The sequence below is a fragment of the Zonotrichia albicollis genome, chromosome 3 (genome assembly GCF_047830755.1).
Source record: "Zonotrichia albicollis isolate bZonAlb1 chromosome 3, bZonAlb1.hap1, whole genome shotgun sequence".
Taxonomy (NCBI): Eukaryota; Metazoa; Chordata; class Aves; order Passeriformes; family Passerellidae; genus Zonotrichia; species Zonotrichia albicollis.
Genome location: NC_133821.1, coordinates 68,153,348 through 68,177,501, shown reverse-complemented (window position 1 = coordinate 68,177,501; position 24,154 = coordinate 68,153,348). Strand labels below are relative to the sequence as shown.

At 45.4% G+C, this 24,154-nt stretch overlaps 1 protein-coding gene across 1 annotated transcript in view; it reads right to left on the bottom strand.

The window, feature by feature from the left end:
* Positions 1 to 4,432, bottom strand: part of FNDC1 (fibronectin type III domain containing 1) — a 63,155-nt gene extending 58,723 nt beyond the window's left edge. The window contains exon 1 of the mRNA XM_014267818.3: positions 4,022 to 4,432. Within this exon, the coding sequence (XP_014123293.3) occupies positions 4,022 to 4,322 (301 nt within the window). The 5' untranslated portion in view covers positions 4,323 to 4,432. The remainder of the gene's footprint in view (positions 1 to 4,021) is intronic.
* Positions 4,433 to 24,154: the final 19,722 nt, after the last annotated feature.

Here is a 24,154-nt window from a genome sequence, read left to right as displayed (position 1 = left end):
TCTCATGCTGGGCAGGAGCACTGGCTGCAGACATGAAGCCGTCTTTCTCATCTTGGGGAATAATGAAAACACTCATAGTTGCAAGTGAATTAAATTTCATGTGCATTCAAAGGAATAAAAACAATCCCACAGTGCGGCACACCAGTGAAAGTGTTGCTGCTTTAGGGAGCTGTAAAAGAGAAATGACACGTGGCAATTCAGGAGTAGAAAAAGACAACAGGGAGTGCTGGCACCTGCCTGAAGGATCAGTACAGAGTCTGCAGGGTTGGGAGAACTCTCTCAAGGCTGCACAAAAGTGTGGTACACCTACAGCTTGGGGGAGAAAATAGCAGCATGGGGTTTCCCAAGAGGAAGGCACATCGATGTCCACACCATCTCTTCTGGGGAAGTGACCACTTCTCCTGCTTAGTGCATTAGCAGTCTGTGGGAGACTTGCCTATCATCCATGTCCCCTCCTATTTCCCAGAAGAACGCACAACAAAAGGTAAAGGTTCCCATGATACATGCATGCACCTAGCCATGGTTCACTTGGGCAGGTGAAGGGGGAGTAAAGGAATACTAATTTATGAAGACAGGTAACTCAAGTTAAACAAGATAAGCTGATCCTGACACTTCAAAACTAAGGAGGGGAAAAATGTTTGTTTGGCTGCAGTTTTTTGCATATTTGGGATCACACCCAAGCTACTAAACACAGTTTCCATCTAGAGGTCTTTGGTTAGGAAGAGGTTCCAGTCCTATTATACTTGAGCTGCAACAGCATAAATTTAAGAGACCTAATGCCTGGTGCCAGCACATCCCAATGCCAACTTAGCCACATTCCTGAGCACTTCCTCAGTGACAGACAGAGATGTGTTACATAACTCCCAGCTAGAGAAACCATGGGTCCTAGACAGGCACCAGAAACTGCACCTGGTGGAGATACTGCTATGCTGCCTTCATGTGAAGACAACAGCCCACCTGCAGACAGCTGCATAGCATGTGAAGCAGATATAAAGTCCAACCTAAGTTATCTTGAGAACTTAGAAGTCACTTTTCAGTGTCCTGCATGGGAAGTATGATCACTGAATGTGTCTGAGCTGCATTTTTGTGCAACTGAATGCTCACTCAAGACACTGGATCACAAACACAAGATCCCATTCCCCCTGCTGGTGTGTCTTTGACTTGCTGCATCATCGACTCAGCCCTCCCTTCTAAATTTCTTTCTGTATAGATCAGCTTCTGCAAGCATCTTAACCACACATCCAGCCAAAATCAGTCCATGTGCAGTGTGAAGAGCTGGAATCACAGACTTGGACAGCACAGGAGCTTTCATACATCTGACACACCCAGAGGCTGGTACAGAGCTATAGAGTTAAGACCATTACAGCACTGTCCTAAATAACTGAGAAGATACATTCCTTAGAGCTAAATGAAAAGTGGAAAATTCCCTTGGAGACCCTTCTGCTTTCTCTGTTTGTGTCAGACAGTCTAGACAAGGGAGGAAAATGAGAGTTAGTGCTGCTGTCAGAAAGGCTCTTTCTTTGACCATAGACTCTTCTTAATGTTTCTCCCAAATTTCTCCCGCTGGCTGCAGGTGGTTCCTGAATACTGTTTGTTTAAGCTAATAAGGTGGGTGGGTGACTACTGTTTTCTGTAGTCAGTATCCATTCTTCCACACATGGGATCTGGCAGCAAGCAACAAATCCCTCTTGGCAATTCACAAATGGGATCTGCCCCCTGAGCTGGCTCCAGCACAACACCCTTCTCTTACGCTTTCTTGGCCCGAGGACTGCCACAACAATCCTGGGCACAGGCCCCACACTGATTTTCTATTTTGATAAACAGAACACAGTCAATGACAGCACCAGCCCAATGCCAGACCCTTACTGGGGAAAAATCCTTCTTCTCTTTCCACAGACAGAAATTGAAGGGCTTTTTCACTTCATTGGAGCCTGTCTGCTGAGCCAAGGCAGCCTCCCTGTCTCACAGACATGGTACTTGGACAAAGGCTCCAAAGTGCAGAGTGAGTTTGGGACAGATCCCCTAGACAGAGCACATGCAGCAAAGGTGGTCAGCAGGACCATTTCAAACACAGTTAGAATGTGAGAAACAGGACCAAGGGCAGCAAAAATGCTCAGCAATGGCTTTTACCCCCTGAAAAAGAACTCCAGAACCCACCAGCCCTCTTGTCTAAGACTGCACTTGCTCATGACACAGCCTGTGTTTATAGCTTATAAACTGTGTTTGCAGCTTATAAACTACTCTCTAGACTGGAGAAGGAAAGTGGTGTCCACTCAATGTGGCCAGCACACCAACAAGGACAGGGAGTACCCATGCAGCCCACATCCAGTCCTCTCCAGCCACTCTGGGGTTAAAGCTCAGTATTCCCACTCCAGCAGGTTTTGGTGTGCTCCAGAGTTCCATAGCTGGGAAGCACGCAGAGCTCTGTGCAGCACTATGCCAACACATTTGGGTTTGTTCAGAAATTGGCCTAATTTTTACAGCACATTGGTGTGGGACTGCAAACAAGGAAAGACTAGATGGATATTACATGCAAAAATTTTAGTGAAGTATCAGAATCTCCAAGAATCACTTTAGACATTACACAGTCAGGGAAGCAAGAGCCTGCATGCACTCAACAGCTAACACTTTTCCTCAGAGGCTATGACATCTTACAATGTTTCCCTCACTAGCAGAACAAAAACTCCCCTGCTCCCTTCCCTTCTCCTCTCACTTTCCAGCAGGCAGCCCCAGAGATGCAGTTCCCCCTCCATTTACCACTGCCACAAGGGAGCACTATTATAAAACCGCTTCCAGGAGTGTGATCCCAAGCTTAACCCAGATGTGCACAGCAAGTTGCAGAGAGACCACAGTTCCAGGGTAAGGAGATAATTTCTTTCTGGATGTTTAGCTGCACACTAAAACTCACGAGGAGCCACGGGTGACATGAAGTCCCAGGCTCTACCGCACAGCCCAGAGCTGCAGGAGGGTCGGGGAGGATGCTATGGTCCTCGGCCGGCTCCTCTGCGACTACAGCACGGGGCTGGAGATGGGACAGCCACCACATCCGGAGCCTGGGGGCAAGTGTCCCTGTGCCACCCTGGCTACTGTAATCCCGACAGATACATTCTGGCGCTGAAATGCCTCCACATGTGTGTCTATACCCTGTCTTTATCTGATGCGCACCTTGCGGCCACAAGCTGGGGAGATTCGGCTCAGCATTGTCTGCGGTGCAAGAAGCGCCGCGGGGGCTGCAGTGATCGCTCACTGCTTCCACAAGGGAAAGGACAGGGCACATCTGCCACTGCCTCCCACAACCTCTGCCACCTCCAGAGCAGCTTAAACCTGAGCCTGCGGGCCGGGAAGCTCTGACAGCAGCGCCAGCCTCGCCCAGGCTGATGCAGGGTTCGATCCGCGGGACTCCGGCGGCGGGAACGAGGAGAAGAGAGGAGAGATCTCTCCTGGCTTCCCGGGGAAATGCAGCGCTGCGCTGCCTGGTGTCAGCGCCGCTCACCGGGGCTGAGAGGGGCTCCTCAGCAGAGCCCCGACGGGACGGTGGGACCAGCACGAGGTTCCATGGGGAAAGAGGCATCCATGGGCCGAAGGCAAGCGGGAGGCTGTCACCCTCCGGTGCCATCTGTTCCCGTCTGGCCACAAGCGTCGTGTGGGCTGCAGCCCTGCGCTCCGGAGCTGCCCGAAACGCGGCAGAGCCGCAGCGGGCCGACCCACGGAGGGTCCCGGCCACTCTCCTAGCGCTGGGTGACCCTCGGTGCCGAGGCTTGCCCGGCTCTGCAGCTCCCGACCCCGCTCGGGGGCACCGGCCGAGGGGCCCGCACATACCGGGGGCAGCGGCAGGTGCCTGTGCGGGACAGGGAGGCGGCCGCCTCGGCCGGCGTGTCCCCGCTGTGCTTGTCCCCTTGCCGGGCAGGGGCCGAGAGCGGCGCCGCGGGGCATCCCCAAGCACCGCGTCCCCCCGGAGCCCCCCGCCCCGGGCACCTCCCCGCCGGGCAGCGACACGCGTGGGGCGGCAGCTCCCGCGTACCTGGCAGGGCGGAGGGCAGCAGGGCGGCCAGGAGCAGCAGGGCGGCGCAGGGCGCGGCGGGCCCCGCCATGGGGCCGGGGCGCGGGGCGCGGGCGGCGGGAGCGGCGGGGCGCGGAGCTGCCGCCCGCCCGGAGAGCGTCTCGGCGGGGCTGCCCCGCTGCTGCCTGCGCGCCCCGCCGTCTCCTCCTCCCGGGCTGCCGGGACACTGCAGCCAGCGGGGCGGCCCCGCGGAGGCGAGAGACGGCCCTCCGCCCCCCCGGCCCCGGCCCCGGCCCGCCCCGGCGGCCAGCGCCCGCAGCATCCCCTGCCCTGGCGGGAGCGCACCTGGCTCCTTCGGGAAGCGTCTCCCCAAGGAGCCGAAGAGCTCCGAGCCTGTCCCTCGGCAGCCAGGGGAAATTCAGCTGGCCCCCAGCGTGTTACCCGCACCTCGTGCTGCCCTCTGTCTTCTCCTCTAGTGGCACTGTGCCCTCCCAGCTGGGGTGGGTATTCAGTCCCGCGTGGGCACAGGGATCCCTATACAGAACTTTCTATATCGGGATTGTCCTTCCTTCTTCTCATCATCTTTTGTTCTTTCTGAACTTCCACCCCATATCGGGACGGGGTTTTTACTTCAGTAGCCTTGCACTGGAGGGACATACTGTTAGATCTGCAAGGCACTTCCCAGTCCGACTTTTCTGTCTCTTCCTACAACCCTCCAGCCCACACCCCTCAACTACTTTTTGCTGCATTGCTGAAGGATATTTCTGTAACAATTAATAATGGGTCCCCTGCTGTGGAAACTAAGCAAAAATAAAACCAAAGCAAAACTAAATGAGCATAAAAGTTCTTGCCTGCTATGAAGGGAGAGGAAAGATACTAGGAAAAATAAACATCATATTTTATTTAAAAAAAAAAAAAAAAACAAAGAAACAAACAGACCAAACAAACAAAAGTACAAATCAAAGAAAGGCAAATAACAGGGGCAGGGTTTGCGCAGGAATCTGGCTCCACACCTGCTTCTGCCCAGATACTGGCTTTGGCATGCTGCCACACAGCTCCATGGCTGAGCCCATGGAGGACTGGCACAGAGTGGCTCCAAAATCTCTGCTGATGGACATAGCTACTGCTGGGACTCTGGCCCTACTCACCACTCTGGCCCTCCTGGCCAAGCTGCTCAGGGTCCCCAGCCCACAGGGACATACTGGCCACATCCTCACTGGTATCAGTGAAAACACAGTATCCTTTGTGCCCTGTGTGTTACATATGTGCATTTTCATAGTTTGCAGCATCCAAAATGAGGTGCAGACAGTGTTAACTGATGAGCTGAATGTGTATTCACAGCAGAACACACTGTAGGCTCCATTCCCTGTAATGTTACAGTGGGATGGTGTTGGAGAGCTCTGTGGGACACAGGGGGCCAAACCTGGCAGCTGCTTAACCATAGTGGGTATGGGGCAGCCTCCTGCAGAAAGAACCACACCTGGGTTTTTTTTTTCATTGCAAGGCGATCACTGCTCTCTGTAAGGAAGCCTGGGAGCAAGCTGAGACTGTGGCAGCCATGCACAAGGTAGGGACTGTAATCCAGAACTGAAGCAGGAAACCACACTGGGACAAGCAAAGGGAATGCTGAGATGTGGGCATCTCCAGAAGGCTGTCTTTCACCACTCCTGGAATATTTCTTCCTAGAACTTGACTGCTACAGCCTGGGACAGGCTTTTAAAAACCAAACAGCATGGCAAACAGAAGGAGTCTCTAGATGACAGGGTTTCAGGAAGCTCAAGTTAAGGCACATCTGTAATGCCACATTTTTAGTAGATTGCTGTACATTGCAGCCTCCTGGCTTTGCATCACACCAGGCATCACTGGTCACTGTACCCCTCCTGCTTGAGCATCACAGCTTCATTATCCCCTTTCAGCTTTGCTTCTCTCCTTCCTAAGTGGCATTCTCAAGGATGTGGTTCCCACTGCAATACCATCAGTCATATCGTGAGGAATGGAATGCCAAAGTGCAGCTCTGAAAGGCCTTTTCTGGATTATGAATCAAGGACTGACTTGAACACTGGCTGGTTAAAGACATACAATTCTCACATGGGACACCAGCTGTTTCTAAGAGAAAGTACACTTCACTAGCAAAGCATGACAGCTAGAGAAAATAACCAAAACCAACCACACTGAGAGATCTGGACATTCAGATGAAAATGTTTAGGAAGTAAACCTGGGTAAAGAGCACCTATTAGAGTCAGGGATCTCAGCATCACAGAAATCCAAATCCTACCTGTTATCTGCAGCAAGAGCTGTTCTGTGTGAGGAAGGTGTCATTGTGCATGGGGGGCATTTGGGAATTGCAGTGGATGTAGTTAGTGGAACAAGGTGACTGTGCCAGCACTCCCTGACAAGGATGTCTGAGCTTGGCCTAAGAGAAAGTAGTACCTGGCCAGGCAGGAGGAGTGGACTCAGCATGCCCCTCCAGCACCCACACAGCCCCCCTCACACCCCAGCCGGTCATGGGGGCAGAGGGATCCCCATGGAAGCATGATATTACTCAGTAGGCTCAAGCCCACTTGCTGCTTTTTGAATCACAGCTCTGAAAAGGGAAAAACCATGGCACTTACTAACTGGAGGCAAAACAGTATATAGGTGTATTGGAAAGGGTGAATCTTTCCAGGGTACACAAATCTGGAAGGGGTTTTATTTTCCTCGGTTGTTTCTTCATTGCTTGCTCTATGCAAGTGCATCCAGGAGAGACAGAGGGTGGAACATGCAGGGGTGCAGCCATCTGTCTGGATGAAACTATCCACTATGCTCACCTGTGTAGGCTGTGCAGTCTTGGAGGTTTTTCATTTAAAAGACAGAATTCCATTGAGAATGAGGATTACTCAGGAAACAACAAAGACACCATACTGCAGTGAGTATGGACTTGTTCCTATGGCAATGTGAAATTTGGTTCTTTGCAGGAAATTAATTTTCCGTAATTAGCCCAGCTGATACTAACATAACATTTTAGATTAAATTATAGTTTAAACCAAGACAAGGGATATTTGGGTTTGCTGATTCTTTCTGTCTTCTTTCTGCGGATATACTTGAAGCCATATGAGGCCAGACAAATAATCACTATATGCTGGAAAATCCTGAGTAGAGAAGATGCAACGCACCAGCAGTTTGTTTTCAGGATTTCTAGAAAACCCATTGAAACAGGTCTTCAGCTGGCACAGTCCAGCAGAGCTTCTTGCCTCACCTTCTTTCATTTTCTATGGAGCTCTTTTATTTATATCAGCTAATTGAACAGCTTTTTGCATTTGGTGAACAAACTTACGGATTCCTGACTTCAAGAATGTTTGTCATTGATGCAAAGGAAAGATAGCTGCAGGCTGTGAGATAAAAATGGTACTCCAAACAGTTTGTAGGGGCAGGTTTACAAATGGAAGACACAGGCAGGCAGAGACATAGAAAGCAAGAATTTTAGTGAGCCAAATTGTCAGATACTTATAAGCAATTTCAAGGGCTCTGTACAGAGAGTTTCTCTCCTCCGTAATTCTCTACAGCACTGGCTGCAGCTCACTTGGATACAAGCAAGCAGGATTCAGCCCCAGCATCAGCCCAGCTATGGCAGCATGGGCTACAACACAGGCATGGCTCAGCACCCTGCAGCTAAAGCCACATCTGCTGTGGAGTGTCTTCTACTCCATCTGCAATCACAGTTTCAGATCCAAGTGAAAACATAGCAGCCTTTTACTAAATTCCAGTGACATTTGCTTTATTTATGCACGAGAAGGAAGGAGTGCCACATTAAACACTGCCAAGCAGTTTCTGACCACTTACTCTAATTGCAACCACCATTCCACACCATTTTGTTTAAAGGATCCGAGACCCTTCTTTTGTAAATGTTTTGCACCTGCTTTAACACTAAACCTGCACAAAATGCTAGGAATATTGAAATGCATAAATCTAAGTGTCTATTTTACTTAAAATGAACAGAAACAGTTTAAAGCATGTTAATCGTGCAATTATTTAAGTGTACAATTCTGTTGAAGGCTATTAACGGAGAGAAGAGACTGAAAGAGAGACAGGAAATACCTTCCAGCAATGTAAAACTACGTGCACCTGGTAACCACTACTTTTCCTTGCAGGTTGCCTTTTTCAGTGTGAGCTATATGTTGGTAGCAGCATAAATAGCTGCATCATGTAAAATAAATGCTCATTTTAAAAAAAGAAGACAGCATAGAAGATATACTTGTTACGGGCAAGTCATAAGTAGCCAATAATTTATTTGCTGAACTTTGCCTTTTGCACTGGTTTATTTGCCTGGAAACAGTTTCTTTAATGTATTTGTTAATTATTTACATTTATATGTTTTGGTAACCCTCCCACTCAAAGCAAAAGACAGATTTCTGGTTTTATAATAACAAAATGGTTTAGGCATGTGTTCTTGAAGATATGTGGGGTATTTACCCAATCCAGCTTCTAGGTAGAGATTAAAAAAAAAAACAAAAACCTGCCAGAAGAAAATAAAAACCTGCTTAAGTTAAATGAAAATGCCAGATGAGCGTCAGTGGAATCAGAATTCTTTTATGCCCATCTGGTAGACTCATTGAAACAAAAACTAAAGAAGAGGAGATTATGTCATTAAAGGTTGCTGCAAACAAACAAGGAGTTACTAAAGTTTTTTAGGCAGCTGCAGAGCTGGCATGACTTGTTTCTTTTGTTATCTGAAAACATGTATTTTCCATGCCATTCTTCTCTAGCAATGTCAGTGTTCAGTGTTAAGATCATCACTGGTTGAACTCAATGATTTTAAGAGTCTTTTCTAAACTAAATGATTCTCTGATTTTATGACTTTATGGACAAAATGCCCAACACTACTTCTGTTAAGCTCCATTTTAGCAGCTCCTCCTGGATGCCAGGTGCCCACTAGAGCCACTCTATCACTGCTCTCCTCAGCTGGACAAGGGAGAGAAAATATAGCAAAAGGTTCATGGGTTGAGATGAGAGTAGGGAGAGATCACTCAACAGTTACAGTCATGGGCAAACGGGCTTGACTTGGGAAAATTAATTTGTTTATTACAAATCAGATCAGAGTAGGGTAATGAGAAATAAATCCAAAACACCTTCCCCCTACCCCTCTCTCCTTCACCAGGTTACTTCACTCAGATTTTCTCTACCTCCTCCCCCAGTGCAGCACAGGGACACAGGGAATGAGGCTGTGGTCAGTTCAGCACATCATCTCTGCTGCTCCTTCCTTTTTAAGAGAAGGACTCCTCATACTCCTCTGCTCCAATGTGGGGTCTCTCCCCCAGGAGACACTCCTCCATTAACTTCTCCAGTGTGAGTCCTTCCCACAAGCTGCATGAATTGCTCCAGTGTGGGTCCCCTCCACAAGATACAGTCCTTGAGGAACAGTGTTCTGGGGCTGGGTCACAAGTCCTGCCAGCCAACCTGCTCCACTGTGAGCTTCTCTCTCTCCCCACGGGTCCACAGTTTCTTCCAGGAGCCTGCTCCAGTGCGTACTTCCCAAGGGGTCTTCACCAGGAGCTTCAGGGGAATCCCTGCTCGGGTACTTGGTACCTTCTTCTGCCCCTTCACTGACCTGGGTGCCTGCAGAGCTGTTTCTCTTGTATATTCTCATCTCTCTGGCTGAAGTTGCTGTTGTGCGATTTTTTCCTCTTTTTAAACACGTCATCCCAGAGGTGCTGCCACTGTCACTCAAGGGTTCAACCTTGACCACTGGCAGATCTGTTCTCGAGCTGGCTGGCATTGGCTCTATCAGACATGGGGAAGTTTCTAGCAGCTTCTCACAGAAGCCACACCTGTAATTCTCCCACTCCTTGTCACATACACAATAGAGAGTGGCAGTAATGCTGCACCTCTCCATTAAAGTGCTTCAGCTTCTGGAGCAAAATATTTTCCTTTGAGTGTTTATGCATATGGAGAGAGCTGTGTTATTCTACCATGCAGTTTGTCAGAACAGTGAATGTAATAATGACATGTCATGATCCCCTATTCCTCATCTCTTGGTGAGACTGAGTTGATATAAATGAACCATTGCTGCCTTGTCAAACACCTTTCAACACTGCAACTAGTCAGCATTAAAATAGCAGAATATAAGTGCTACTTATGAAAGTCTTTGCAAAATTTGTATTTAAAGCCTCACGAACAAGTTCCCTGTGTTCCTGCCTGGTGTCACAAAACCCAAGTCCAGCAGCATGTCAAACCTGGGTGCTGCTGACTGCCTGAAGCATGCAATCTCCAGTGGTACCAGATCTCTGCCAGTGTGATGCCTGGACATCAGTGCTCACACCCTGGGAACTGCCAGGAGAGACACTGATTGTCACAGGCTTTGATGATGGGCGCCATCAGAGATGCAGCACTGCCTGTCCAGGTTCAAGGCCATTTCAGCTGCTAAAGCTCAGTCAGCACAATGAGGTGTCGAGTCCTGAAAGCTTTATCACGGCAAGCAGCAGTCTAATAAAAGGTGTGACAGTTTGGCCTCTCTTACTATGGAGGGCAAACAGGGTTCTTCCAAATAAAACATGATTGTGGCTGCTTCTAAAACAGGAAAAATGCCTCATCCCTCTCTACTGAGCCCTCCACAGTGGAAGAGCACTGAACTGGAAAGGCACATGGAGGAATTCTGAGCTGCCATTCCTGCACGGTGCTTGTACCCCCCACACTGCAGATGGTGGTATCTTTGAGACACAAGAAAAAAAAAGCTTCCAGTAGAGACTTGATGAGTTTGAGGCTCTACACAAACCCCTGACTTTTGCCATTTTGCCAAAATAAGCAGATTTTTGTGACAACTCCAGGGGGTAGAGGCCATCTGAGCTGCATGAACTGGCCCTGCAGCATAGCCTGTCTACCTGATGAAGAGTTTAGGATTTCTAGACCCCCATTTTCACCTTCCTCTCCTTAACTCCTACAGCAGTCAGCTACTCTGACAGAAACCAGGAGCTTGAAGGACACAGTCCAGGAGGGGTTATCCTTACTGCTCCTCTTTGTCTGATGAGACCATGGCCAGCAGCTCAGTGGTTGCAGGGACACTCATGTGCTTCTGGCACAGGGAGGGTGGCTGGAATGGGGACAGAGACAGAGATGGGGAGCTGTGGTCCTGTGGGGAAAGAGCTCTCACCAAGGTCAGCAGTCACAGGATTCTGAGAGGATGTTCTTTGTGAATTTGAGAGCCTCAGAGGACTGATCTCCCAACCAATAAATGTCTCCTGGGCCCATTTAAACTGCACCAATTTACAAAGTTGTCCAAGCTTGTTTGCCCTAACACTCCTGTTGCTCCACCACTAGAAGTGAGTGACAGCCCATGCCTGATAGGCACCTCCATGAAACTCATGATCCTGGAAACTTAGGAGTGAGAAGACAACTGTAATTTTAGAGCAGTAGAGGATATTTGTTCTCTGAGATCCTTCTGTTAAAAGAGAAGGCTATTGTTATGGCTCTGTTTGGCAAGAAAAGAACGAGGATTGATCACAGCTTAGGCTTACTGTTTCCTTAATGACTACAACTGCTTTGCTCTCACAGTGTTTTTTAAGGGATATTGTTTACTCCAGCTTCAGCCCTACTCAGGATACTTGGAATTCAAATAAACTGCATTGCACTGCATTTTCTGGCAGGCACCCAGTGCAATGAATTTCAAACTAGTGTTTGATTTTGTCAGCTACAAGGCAGAGAGGCATCTCACTAGTCAAGACTAATTCTTCCAGTTGCTAGACAGCATGACCCTATGAATTTACTGTCAGTCACATTGCTGAGGTCACGTTATCCCTCAGTAACAGTACCCTGACAATACGGTAAAGTGCCGACCATGATCTGCAGAGTGAAGTGACTTTGCTTCTGTGGTATTTAAGACCTGAAATTAACTGTGGGTGTATCTACTGATATTTGGAAGAAAGATAAAGGATTTTCAACCTTTAGGGTGACTTGCGTAGACTCAAAATATTTGTGGTTGCAGATCTTAAACAGATAATTGGAAAAGTGTGGAACAGACATGATTTTTCATGAATTAAATAGAAAAGAAGAATAAATTAACTTTCTGAGGTCAAGAAATCATCCCCAAAATATCATTCACCTCCCCCCCCCCACCCCCCCGTACCCGCAATGTTATATATATTTTCAAGTCAGGGCTTCTCAAAGAGCTTTACAAAACACTGCTTGATGAGCATAAACTGTCACTCAGACCTATTAAATTCTCTGGACCATGCACAGAGCAGGCTATTTAAGGCTATCTTTAAAGGAGAATCCTGGCCAAGGCGTCCTCCCTCCTGTTCATTTTGCATACAGGAATTAGCCAAAGCCCCACAGCTTCCTCACATGCTCCAAGCAAGTCTCCAGCAGCACTGAGATGTTTGTGCTTTCTCTTTTTCAGAAAGAGCTCTCCTGCTGAGCAGCTCCATGCCTAAATCTTCATGTCAGCCTGGTGACTAGAAACAATGCTGCCATTGCACAAGCAGATCCTCAAAACATTGAAGGGTTGTTCTTGATTTCTTCATGAATGGTCTTCCTGTCACCAGAGACATGAGGAAGGCCAGATCCATGTGCAGCCCTGCCACCCTACAAGAGCTGGCTGCTCCTGATTGATATTTGGCCCTTAGGACTTGTCACTTGAAGGCCTGCTTTAGATGGATGCCCCCAGAGTGGCCCAGTGTTGCCTGGCTGATCTGACAGGGGCAGCTCAGAGGGCATGATTGGGCACACCTGGGGCTGCCCAATGGGGCTGGAAGGCACTACCAACACAAGGCAGCTGTGCCCATGCCCCAGGCACGGAGGATGCTCTGTTGAATGTGACACCACCATGCTGTGAAGGGCGCAGCTCTCTTGCTGTTGCTTCAGAAGAAAGTTTTTTCAATGCATGGTGGCTCTGCATACTTGAAGCACCAGTCTGGAAACACAGCACAGGCCAAAGCTCTTCTGGGATATTTGTGTATTTCAGAGTGTTCTATCATTAGGTTTTGCATTGGTGAAGTTCTCTCTCTACTTCAGGGACATGGCACTTTTATTTGAGACATGTGGCATGGGACTGTGGATTATGGACTGTTGGGATTCAGGCACCACAAAGGGAGAGGGAACTCAGCCTGTCACAGGAAAAACTAGTAGTGGTTTGAGCACAGTGCAGCTGCCAGAGTCACCTCTGAGTCACAAGGACCTGCATTTTCCTCCCCTTCTGTGGGGGGATAGAATATAAGAAAATAAAGACAGTGTAGAAAGTAATCTTACCCCTAAGGAGCTGCAGCTGGGCCAATCATCAAAGATTAGGAACAGGCCTGACTTTAACAGGCCACAGCTGTAACCAAAGAGAAGCAGAGTGCTATAAAAGAGTGGAGTGGCTGGTTGAGAAGGGAACTGGAGTTGGTTGGCTGCTTTGTAAAGAAGAAAGAGTGCTCTGAGGAGATACCCATAAGAAACACCAAGAAGGTATGAAACTTTTGTGATGAGGAGACAACAGCATGGAACCCCTGCAATAAGATGACAATACCCTTCTGTTCAGAATTGTAAGAACCCTGGAGTCCAAGTGGCATTTTCAGAAGGTCTTTTCCAACTGCACATGCTGCCCTGTTCTCTCCAGCGCTATTGTTTTGTCTTCTCTCAGTTTTCCTTTCCCTAATCATATTTCCTCCCTTTTTAATGGCTCTTCTTTCCTTATCCTCAAATAGCATCTCACCATTTCTTTGTTCTTGTGGTCACTGTACTCCTTCATTTTCTTTCCCACATCTTTCTTAACAATTAATTATTCCAGGGATAAAAAGTGGAAAGAGGTTGCTGGGCTTTTCTTCTCATTATCAATAATTCCAACACTTCTATTTCTCACCCTCTTCCTGTCATCACCAATTCATCCAACTTCTCTGCATGTCCCATCCTGACACTGTGATACTCTGTGCTGTGATACTCTTGGATGACCTCCCTTGGAGGGCACAACTTGGAAGTCATCACCTTTCCCTCACATCATTACCTTTCAACCACAGCCTCGCCAACTCTCACCTCTCATACTGGTGCCCATCTGATTACCTGACATCTTTCTTTTATTGATTTGCCCTGCAGATGTGGTGTGTATTTCATACAGAAAATAAATCCACTGGAATGGATCTCACCTTTGCCTTGTACTACCCCTCACTGGTCTGCTTTAGCACTGCCCTCTGTGTTTGACTGGTCAATACCAGATTCCTCTAAGTCCCTTCCACCCTTTTCCTGCATATCATCTTTCCCTTATGCTGACCTCTGGATGACTGTTTCTATGTCTCAACTTTCTTACCTTCCTCAGCCTCCCTAAAATCTCTCATTTCCTCTCACATCATTTCACAGCCCTTCTCCTTTCCAGTTTTGTCCTCTCTTGCACCGACTCCCTTCAGATCATTATTCCAAATCATTTTCTTAACTCTATTTTTGTTCTCTTGCTTCCTAGCACTCACTGGCTATACCTCACCAAGGCTTCTCTTTTTACCTTTCAAACCTTCCCTAGGTGACCATTCTCAGTCTCTGTCATCCTTCAGCCTTTGATGTTGCCTTGCTTTCTCTTGTGTAGATTTTCTGCAAGTGACAAATTGCTCTGAAGGGTTGATTTCTGCTTAAGCCTCATCTCTTTAACAAGGTACCCAATTCTCTCATTTCTGACCCTTAGAAGAATAGTTCCTCTTCCTTCTATCCTTCTTTCTTCCAGCCCCAGCTTGGAAAAGAGAACACTACCATGATGTGTCTGCCATGGAAAACTCAAGAAAAATCCAGTGGAACTCATGAAAATTGTGGAGTGAAACTGCCTTAATGGAATCAACCAGGCCATCTTCACTTCAAACAAGAACACCTGTGCAGACAGATGAAATTTAACTAATTCCCTTCACATTTATATTTCCAGGCAATCTAGATTACCTTCACAGGCCTTTGAAAAACCCTTACCACATCATGGTCATTTCCTGCCAGCCTCTGGTGCCTTGCCCTTGTATGTCTTTCCTCTTTTTGCCTGTACTTCTTGGCAGGGTTAATGTATTTTCTCCTGCTGTAAGAAACCTGGAAGAAGCAGACCACCCCTGTTGGGCTCTGGCAGCAGCAGAACAAACAAGGTCTACAGCAGGTCTGCCTCAGAGTAAGGGCTGCAGCACTCCATCCAAGCCACCCTGCAAGGGCAACAGCTATCAGTTTTCTGGGAGATGAGGCTGTCTGAGCAAATCCGCTGCTGCAAGTCAGATGCACAATTCAGTATTTCCTCATACTCGGAATACTTGGCACAGTGATTATGAAAATAAATAGCAATTAACTCAGTTTCTAAAGAAGTGGGTACAAAGATAATTTTGATGCAAATTCTTTTCAGAAACCAATTTCCCCCATGAGAATCCTGGCATTTAAATGCATTTTAGGAGCTAAGAAAAACACTAAATTTATTCTTTGTTGCCAGACAGGAACACTCTGTTTCAGATTTGTCTCAAAAACTTCCTGAGCAAGTGAGTTGGCCTTGTTAACCTCACTCTTAGCTGTGGTTAGCTTCTGCTAGGTGCCAATAATGTTTTGAGCCTATTGATTGTTTTTCAGGACTGGAAAGAGATTGATGTTTTGAATACACAGCAGAACTTATCTTCACTGTTCAAAAAGGACATGTAATTGAAACAGAGATAAGTCTATTGTTTTGAAATAAAATAGGTAGAAAATTTTCATTTCTTTTTCATGAGGACATCAAACCACTCATTCCAGTTCAATAGGTCAAAATTTTTGCCACCCCTCATGGGTTTTCCTATCTTGAGGAAATGATTTTGTACCATTCATTGGAATGGTGTAAAATTGAAGGAATTGAATCTTCACTAATCAGTGTTGTCAGCACCTAGATGGCTAACCAAGGGAATCTGTTACATTCAACACTGAAGTGATTTCCAATGGGTCCATTACAGCTTCTCAGTTGAGGTGGTGGGAGATTAGCCTTAGGACTAACAGGGTCTGGGAAAACTGCCCACTAGAATTGTTCCAAGTCTCTAAAAGGGCAATTGAACATAAAGGCATCATCTCTAGTTCAATGAGTCCATCAGCTGGAAATGTCCAACTGCTGATCAGAGAAGTACTGTAGGGAACAACTGCTTTATATTTGCTCTATTCTTCTCCTCTTCCCTAGGCATCAGCCTTTAGCCATTCCCAAAGATAGGACATTGACAAAACAGGATCTAGGTGAAACGTTTGTTTCACCCAAAAAAGATATTTCTGGTGCTGTGACATGTGTTGCCACTATAGAGAGCAGCTACTCAGGTCAAAGTTTCAGAAGAAAGCTCATATAGGGGAAATGGTCAAAAGCTCATCCCATCCACATCATCTAGGAAAAGGATCTACATAAATTTCCACCAAATAACTGGACCCCAACTGCATGTTTCTAACCCAGAAAGAGCATGAACAAGGGCTGCTGTTAGTCAAATTATCCCTGCATCATGCAGAGAAGGCAGTTATCCTTCCTCCCAAACTAGAGCTGAGGAAAGCTAAGGGAGATGCTGTGCTTTTAGTCAAGAACTGTTCAGTATGAAGTCTTAATCCTGAGTACATCCATAAAGCAGCTAGACAAATCTATCCAGCTTCCAGTTATCTACTGAATGTGACCTAGCATGATCCAGACTGGACTTAACTTGTGTATATAAGCAGAAAGCCACAAGAATGCTCTTTCCATGCAGCCCATTGGTGTGCAGCATCCCGGTAACACATGTCACTGCAGACACCCTGCTGCTCTGTCACAGCCTCACAGGGAATTGATTCAGGTTCAACATCTGAGACACTTCTCCCCAAGGCACTGGGGGGTTTGGGTTCCTGCTGTCCAAAAGGCCTCCTGCTACTGCAGTGCGGGGATTGCAGCTGACAAGTCAACTCCATGTCAAGGCAGCAGTGGTTTGGGTGCCAGAGAGTCTTCCCTGGGAGCTTGCATGAGCCTGAGATGGCCAAGAGGTGTGTGGGGCATGGCAAACCCCCACACAGGAATCAAGCTGAGCAGCTTCTGGCCCATGGGGACACAAGTCAAGGCCAGGTTGGACAGGGCTTTGAGTGCCTGGTCTAGTGGAAGGTGTCCCTGTCTATGACACAGGAGCTGGACCTGGGTGATCTCTAAGGACCCTTCCAACCCAAACTGTTCTGTCATTCTGTAGCAGCAGTGCCTGCTGGGACTGGGGCAGAAACACAACATTCCTCTCTCTCCCAGTCGTTAGTTTCCCAATAATCCAACAAACATCACTAGCATCTGCAGGGACACAATCATCCTCATTTTTTGTACAATGATTCTGTTCTTTGATGTGTCTTAGGTGATGATATTTTGGCTTAATTACATTGTGCTGGTACCGGACAGTCTGGGACCACTAAGATTCCTGAGTGCGAGGTGCTGTGGCCTGAGGAGCTGTCATGCTGATCCAGGATTTCCTCTGCAAAACAGGGAGGAGATAATACACATTCCAAACTGTCCAGTCCAAAGGATTTTGTGAAATTCCTTCAGTTCCAGCTCACTGACAATACCTTAAGCCCCACCTTCTGGTGAATGGCTAAAGTGCAGGGAGAGACAACACTCCGAATCAAGTTAAAACAGGAGTTTTCAAGACAATATCACTAAAACAGAAAAATGCCTGATTCTTCAGGATAATCCACTGATCTTCAACAAAGTGTCAGAAAAAATAGTTTAAAAAGGCATCAAGTAGCTTTGTCATGTTGAGTTCCATTTTCTTTGCTTGATATAAACTGTCATGCTATAAAATAGACTCTATATTTTAAGCAGTTTTCTCTCTTCTCCGTAGTGGCAGTGAACACACAGAAATCAAAACCATTCTGATCATAACCACAGGATGAATCATGGGATGACTCTAGGAAGTTGTGAGAGAGCAGGAATACACAGGGAGATGGCCCAAGAAGGTGCTTTTCAGTTTAAAAGTACTCTCTGAAGAGAGGCTTCTCACTAACTTGTGCTAACCAAGAGGACAAAGCATCCATTTCTGAAATCTCTTAAAGTTACTGAAGAACCTCAGGCACAGATTTTAAAACCTCATTTAGAGATACCACATTAAGCCAAAATCACATCAATATCTTTTTTCCCCATCTAAACTACAGCAACTACTGTTAGCCACAGTGAAATGTCTCTGAAATGAGGCAAGCTACAGAAACACAATCTGTAATTTATGTATGGCCATGAATAAAGATGGAAGAGAGTTCCAGCTCCTTTGGGCACAATTTTTCAAAGTCTTTAATACCTAGCAGCTCAAACTTAACAAGACACTGTTTTAGTCCTGATGGAACTAGAGATGAGAAATGTTCCCGAATAACCCCAGTGAAAGATGTTGGGAGGAAGAGCCAGAAAGGAAAACCAGCAAGATCTTGTTCTCTTATTGTAAAGTCACCTACCTTTGTTGTTTCAGAAATTTTAAAGTCACTCACCAATACCAAGAATAAGGATTATAAGAATATGGTAATACTTTCACCTACTAGTCCTATTGGAGAGAAACTGAAAATTCCTCTCTTTAAGGGAAATGCTCTAATGATTATAATAGTCAAGTCTCCTTTCCATGTGGAATGAGGCATGAAGATCTGTCAGCACAAATGGAAACAGCTGGCCACCATATCTTGCTGAGGAAGACCATGGCTTGGATCATTACATTTTATTTCTGTCCATAATCTGACTTTCAAAGTTCCACATCCACTGCTGTCAAGAGAAGGTGCTGTGAAACAGAACATAAAATGTATTGCACCCTGTGCTACCCTCACCCAGCAAAAGAAAACATCAAACAAAACACTTCTCTTCACACAGGATGACTGCCATCTCTCAGCCCAAGAACTGCTCCCGTTTTACTAGGAGAAGGCAGCACACAGTGATGATCAGGTGAGTGTCTATTTTTGGCCAGTAAATTACTTTTCTCTTAGATATAGCTGAGCACAAAGTGCACTATTTAGAATATTTATAACAGGAGAAAGGCTGTGAAAGATGAGTGACCTGGTTTTGTTCTCACTTCTGTGGGAAAAGTAAATACAAATCCAGTGAATTCAATCATGGCAGAGGAAATCAAATTAAGGCTTGAAGGTCTGCAAGACTTCACTGTTTAAAAAGAAGATACAATTAAATAATGATGTGGCACACATCCATCTTCACTCATGCTTCCCCAGTCTATCATCTCACCTCTACTCAAAAGAACTTAAGCTAGACCCAGCTGCACAAGCAAACCCCTGGGCTCTCCTGCCCTGATGCAGAGGTCTGCTCAGGAGGATGAGCTGTATCCAAATCATTCCAGAACAGGCTCAAGTATTTCTCAACGTTCAGAGCTCTTGCTTATGAATTCCTCACAGCAAAGTGTGTTCCTTGCACAATAAAATTTGTGGTGCCACAGGGGGGAGCTTGGAGCTTGTGCTGTGGCTAAAGCTCGCCACTTCCAGATCAGGAGAAAAGGACAGCTCAGCAGCATTAACAGCTGCAGCCACTGGAAACGCTGCTCTGGAAAGGCTGGTTGAAAAACATGACATATGCATACATATTGCACAAACACTTTAATAAAGATGTTCCTTTTCAACGTGGTCTTAGGAGACACTCATTGACTTTGCCTTGAAGAAGCAGCCAAACACATAACTTATAGCAGAACAGAAATCTTACACAGTCTTTATTCACTACAGTTTGGGAGAAGACTATGAATGCAAAAAAAGACCACATTTTCCACCAAATGCACCTGTTGATTTTCTTTGAACACTTGCAAGAGAGGGAAGCCATTTCATTACTTACACCTTTATCTTCCTCCCCACCAAAGGAAGCAAGATGTCCCAGCACAGTGCTAGGAAATCCCTACCTTTGTTTTACACATTATTTTCTAAATGGTGATACATTTTACTGCATGTTTATTCTTTTTTTTTTGTGTTGGTACAAAGTGTGAGCAGGAAGACACATGATTTTAATAACTTGCACAGCAGCTTTCAAATCCATTATAAATTCAAATCCATTATAAAAACATATTCCTATGTAAAGACTTTTAATTAGGCAAGAAATGTGCTTCCTTTGGACAATGGGCTTGGTTCACAGCAATACCTGTGTAATTAATGCGTATTTATTAGAAAAGCATGCCTGAATCAGTAAATGGGGCTATTGACTCTGCTGCAAACCACTATGTCAGTCTGCTTTGGTACCTCTGAAGATGTAAATCATCTACATCTATTAAGAAAACAAATGACCTGTCCTGATTCAAGCTGAAAAATAGTGCTATAATTGAAAAAGCCCAGTCCTGAGCAGCCATTGTGTTTGGTTCTGCAGGATGACAGTGTAGCAACCTCTTTTTTTCTTTAAACAATACTTTCTCATTACCTTACTAGGAATTCATGCTACTTGATTTTGAACTGGGCCCACTATTTACAGTATTACTATACATAACCAGTGGTCAATGTAATTAACAAAATGGATCAAATTCATTCTTTTGGAAAAAAAAAAACCAACAAGAGACTGATTTTGCTGGGCTTTTGGAGAGCTGGCTTGGTAAAGAGTGTTCCTTCTATACCGATGCATTTTAAACATGAAGAAATTCCTGGCTAAAAGACTGATGGCTAAGACAGCTTTTTGAGTGGTAGTATCTTATACTGCTGGAAATTAAGTTACCAGTGATATAACATAAATCAAGGTAGTAGTGCATTAGTTTAAAGATATGTAAATATTTATTTGAATGCTGCAGCATAACAGCTATAATTTTTCACTGCTTTGACATCCAAGGATTCCTAGTACTCCACAAATGTACTTTATGTGCTTCATTTTTTTGTTTTGGTACTTGCATTCAAAGCAAAGTAACTCCCATTTCTCTGTTCTGTACTGAAATAAAGACTCTTGTCTCAGTCCATAATGCTTTTCTTATTCTTTCTGGTCTGTCTCTGTCAGTGTTTGTTCTGTGAGCACCAAACCCCAGATATTAGTCCCTAGTGTCCAGCTCCCAGTACCCAGGCTCCCAGTCCTCTGTACAAACACACCCCAAGGCACACCAGGCAACACTGACAGTGCACCTGGTGCCTCCAAACAGGACTCTGCAGAGCCTGAGCAGCACTGGCACTGCTATGACACCACTGGGACTTCTGCAACATGATCCCTTTTCCTAGTAGATTCCCATTAGGATTCCTGTTGGAATCTGGGAAAGCGGACCCTACCCTGCATTTCCCATTTCTCAGGAGACTGCCAGAGTCATCGTGATTTTCTGTTGCTGGGACTGTTGTCACATTCTGGTAAGACCACAGGAGTCCTCAATAAGTAAACACAAACCTCCCTCTGACTTCCATCTAAAAAGCTTCTAACCAGGTCTACTGCAAAGTACTTTGCTCTGTGGAGACTCATGCTCCCAGCAGTTTGGAAATGAGAACACTCAGGAGCAGGTAATATTCAAACAAACAGGAAAAGACTGACAGGAGGTGGGAGAAAGCTGAATTTCCCAACATAAGCTCTGGCCTCAGTAGTGTGTGCTTCTGTAAGAGCTGTTTTCTGTTGCACCAAAAAGGCAGCTTTTAACTGCACAGGTCACAGCAAGGTGAGCAATACCTGGCTGCTCTGTGACTCTGAACAGATTTCAGGTGCAGCAGGAGTGATGGGGTCAGAACAAGGAGAAACAATCAATTCCCATGCAGAGAAACTTTACCTTAATTCCCAAACTACTTATGTCCTCCATTTTTTTTCTAACAACATCCAGAGCACCACAGGTTCACATTTCATATGCTTTTTGCAAGATAATTATTCTACATGATTATTATTATTTTGTGCTGATGGCCACAGAAAATTAGGTATGCACTTAACAAAAGTCTGCATTTAGGAACTCAATATTCTTTTCACTTATGCAGCTTCACAACAATCATATGAAGTCGAAAACAAAATATTAGTCCTGTTTACAGACAAAGAGCTTTAATTGCTTATTGTGCTCTGTATCACAACAGTTAGTTTGTAAAATACAAAAAAAATAAATTTAGGTGCTGACATCTATTTTCACATTAGATCTCATTTCCAAATATGCATCTTCTCTACATAGATATGTGTGGAAATGTTCAGATGCATTGCATGAGAACACAAAGAAAAAAAATTCAATCCCACTAGCTGAAAAGAAATCAGCTGCAGTGTCACAGCTACAGTGCAGGACACTGACACTGGACTGATTCACAGAGAAGGAAAGGTTTTATCCTATTCCCTGCCTTTGATAGTATCCAACAGGATTTGCACTCTGTGAATGAGATGATGGTGATGGTGATATGGATGGGCCCCCTCTCCATTCAGGATCATATGCTCCAGAATACAATGAATAGCTGTTTTTTATGAGACTGCCTTGTCCTAAACTGGCCACCTTTCAAGTAAAACAGATGAGGCTTACTTACAATACTATAATGTTTTTAATAGGACACATCCTTTTCAGAGTTGATCTCCATCTCCAAGGCAGGACATACCTTTTATCAACTCCTAGGGCACTCCCTATGAGTGTGTAACTATAGGCTTGTTGCACATCAGGTAATGAATCTGATTTGGTGGACAATGCTGTGAGTAGGCTGCCAGGGAGCCTGTCCTGAAGGGAATATGGAAAATGAAAGACACACACCCACACCACTCCAGGAGCAACCTCCTATGGGAGAGTACACATTTTTATGTGGATCACTCAGCTTTTGAGCGTGGTGCACACTGAGGGCCTGTGTCCTTATTTTACCCAGTCTACCTCACAGATATTAATTAGAGGGTTTCAAAACGATTAACAGTCCCAATATTTACTGTGAGTACATGGTCACAACATGACCTGTAGTAGTGTGAGCACCTCTGAAAGGACAGACAACAGAATTTATTCCCTTCCTGTAGTGCACATGCACTATGTGTAGCATAGTACATGTACATGTAGCGACACGTACACATGAAGTGTTTCTTGGGCTTGTGTGTTACAGCTGAACTTATCTAACCAGGCTTGCTGCCTTCAAAAGAAGGGATCCTGCTCCCCAGCACATGGAACTTCTGCTTCAGGCCACTGTTTCCACTTCTTTCCAGATCATGCTCTGGTACTCATCACATAATGAGTTTGTCCAAGTCACTAATCTGCTATAGAACTATTTCTCTTTTTCTATCGCTGAATTTGTTTTCTGCCAGATCAGTGACCTGAATTGACCCACTGTACAATAAAATGGAACCAGCAAAGGGGAAAAGGGGAGCAGGAGCTGGAAGTGCAGAGGTGTGTAGGTTGGTGAGAGCAGGATCTCCTTTTTACTTAGCAGTAAAAGTAACAGCAGATCTAATAGCACCTTTAAAAACTGCCAAGCAGGGAATTTACTTTTTGATGCTACACTGCTGCAGGATGGTCCTGGAGACAGTGGGCTGGTCCTGGGACCAAGATCTGCACTGCAGGGCATTGTGTTCTGCCTCCACATTGTGCTAGTTCTCAAAGCTGTTTGTGCTGTCATCGAGTGGCTGGCAGTGTTGTATTGTTCTTGTGAGCTTATTCCCAGACTGTATGTCAATCCAGAATTGATTCAAGGCTGGTTTTAAGCCATCCATATGGCAGTCATTGACAGAAGAAAGCACTATAGCACACATTATATTTATTATTCTGAAACTTTAGGAGGGATGTAAATGGTACATCAGTCTCATGCAAGCCTGTGCTGCCTGAAATTTAACTATTTACGTGCTAGTCTAAGTACTCTTACTTTGTACTTCAGTAAGAAAACATACTACTAACTAAGAGCAGGCTTTTCTCACTCTTTTTAGTCATAAAAGAAACTAAATCCTAATTTCCTTCTTCTTTACACTGGCTTCTGGCTTCTTATTCTCCTAATAACCCATGCCTGCAATGAAGGGTCAAAGAAAAAACAGCTTTTCACAATTACTTAGAAAGGTCAAAGACATCACTTCCAACTTAAATAAAAACTCAATTAAATATACCACTTCTGCCACACAGCAGCTCAAGCAGTAGTCATTCTCAATACCATATACTCAAAAATGTTACATATTCTAATAATAAATTCATAATAATTCACATTCTAATAAAATGGCAGGACTTGTTCACTGGCAGACTGGAGGAGTCTAAGAGCCTAGCAGCTGAGCCCAAAGGGAAAGCCCTGTTATGCTCCCAGCTTTTCCTAGCACTGAGTAGCTCCACCTTCACCAAGGACAGCTCACCTGTGAAACTGATCACAAGTTATTTAACTATTGCAAGGAATTTTAGCATTTACATTAAATAAAACTGTTATGGCATC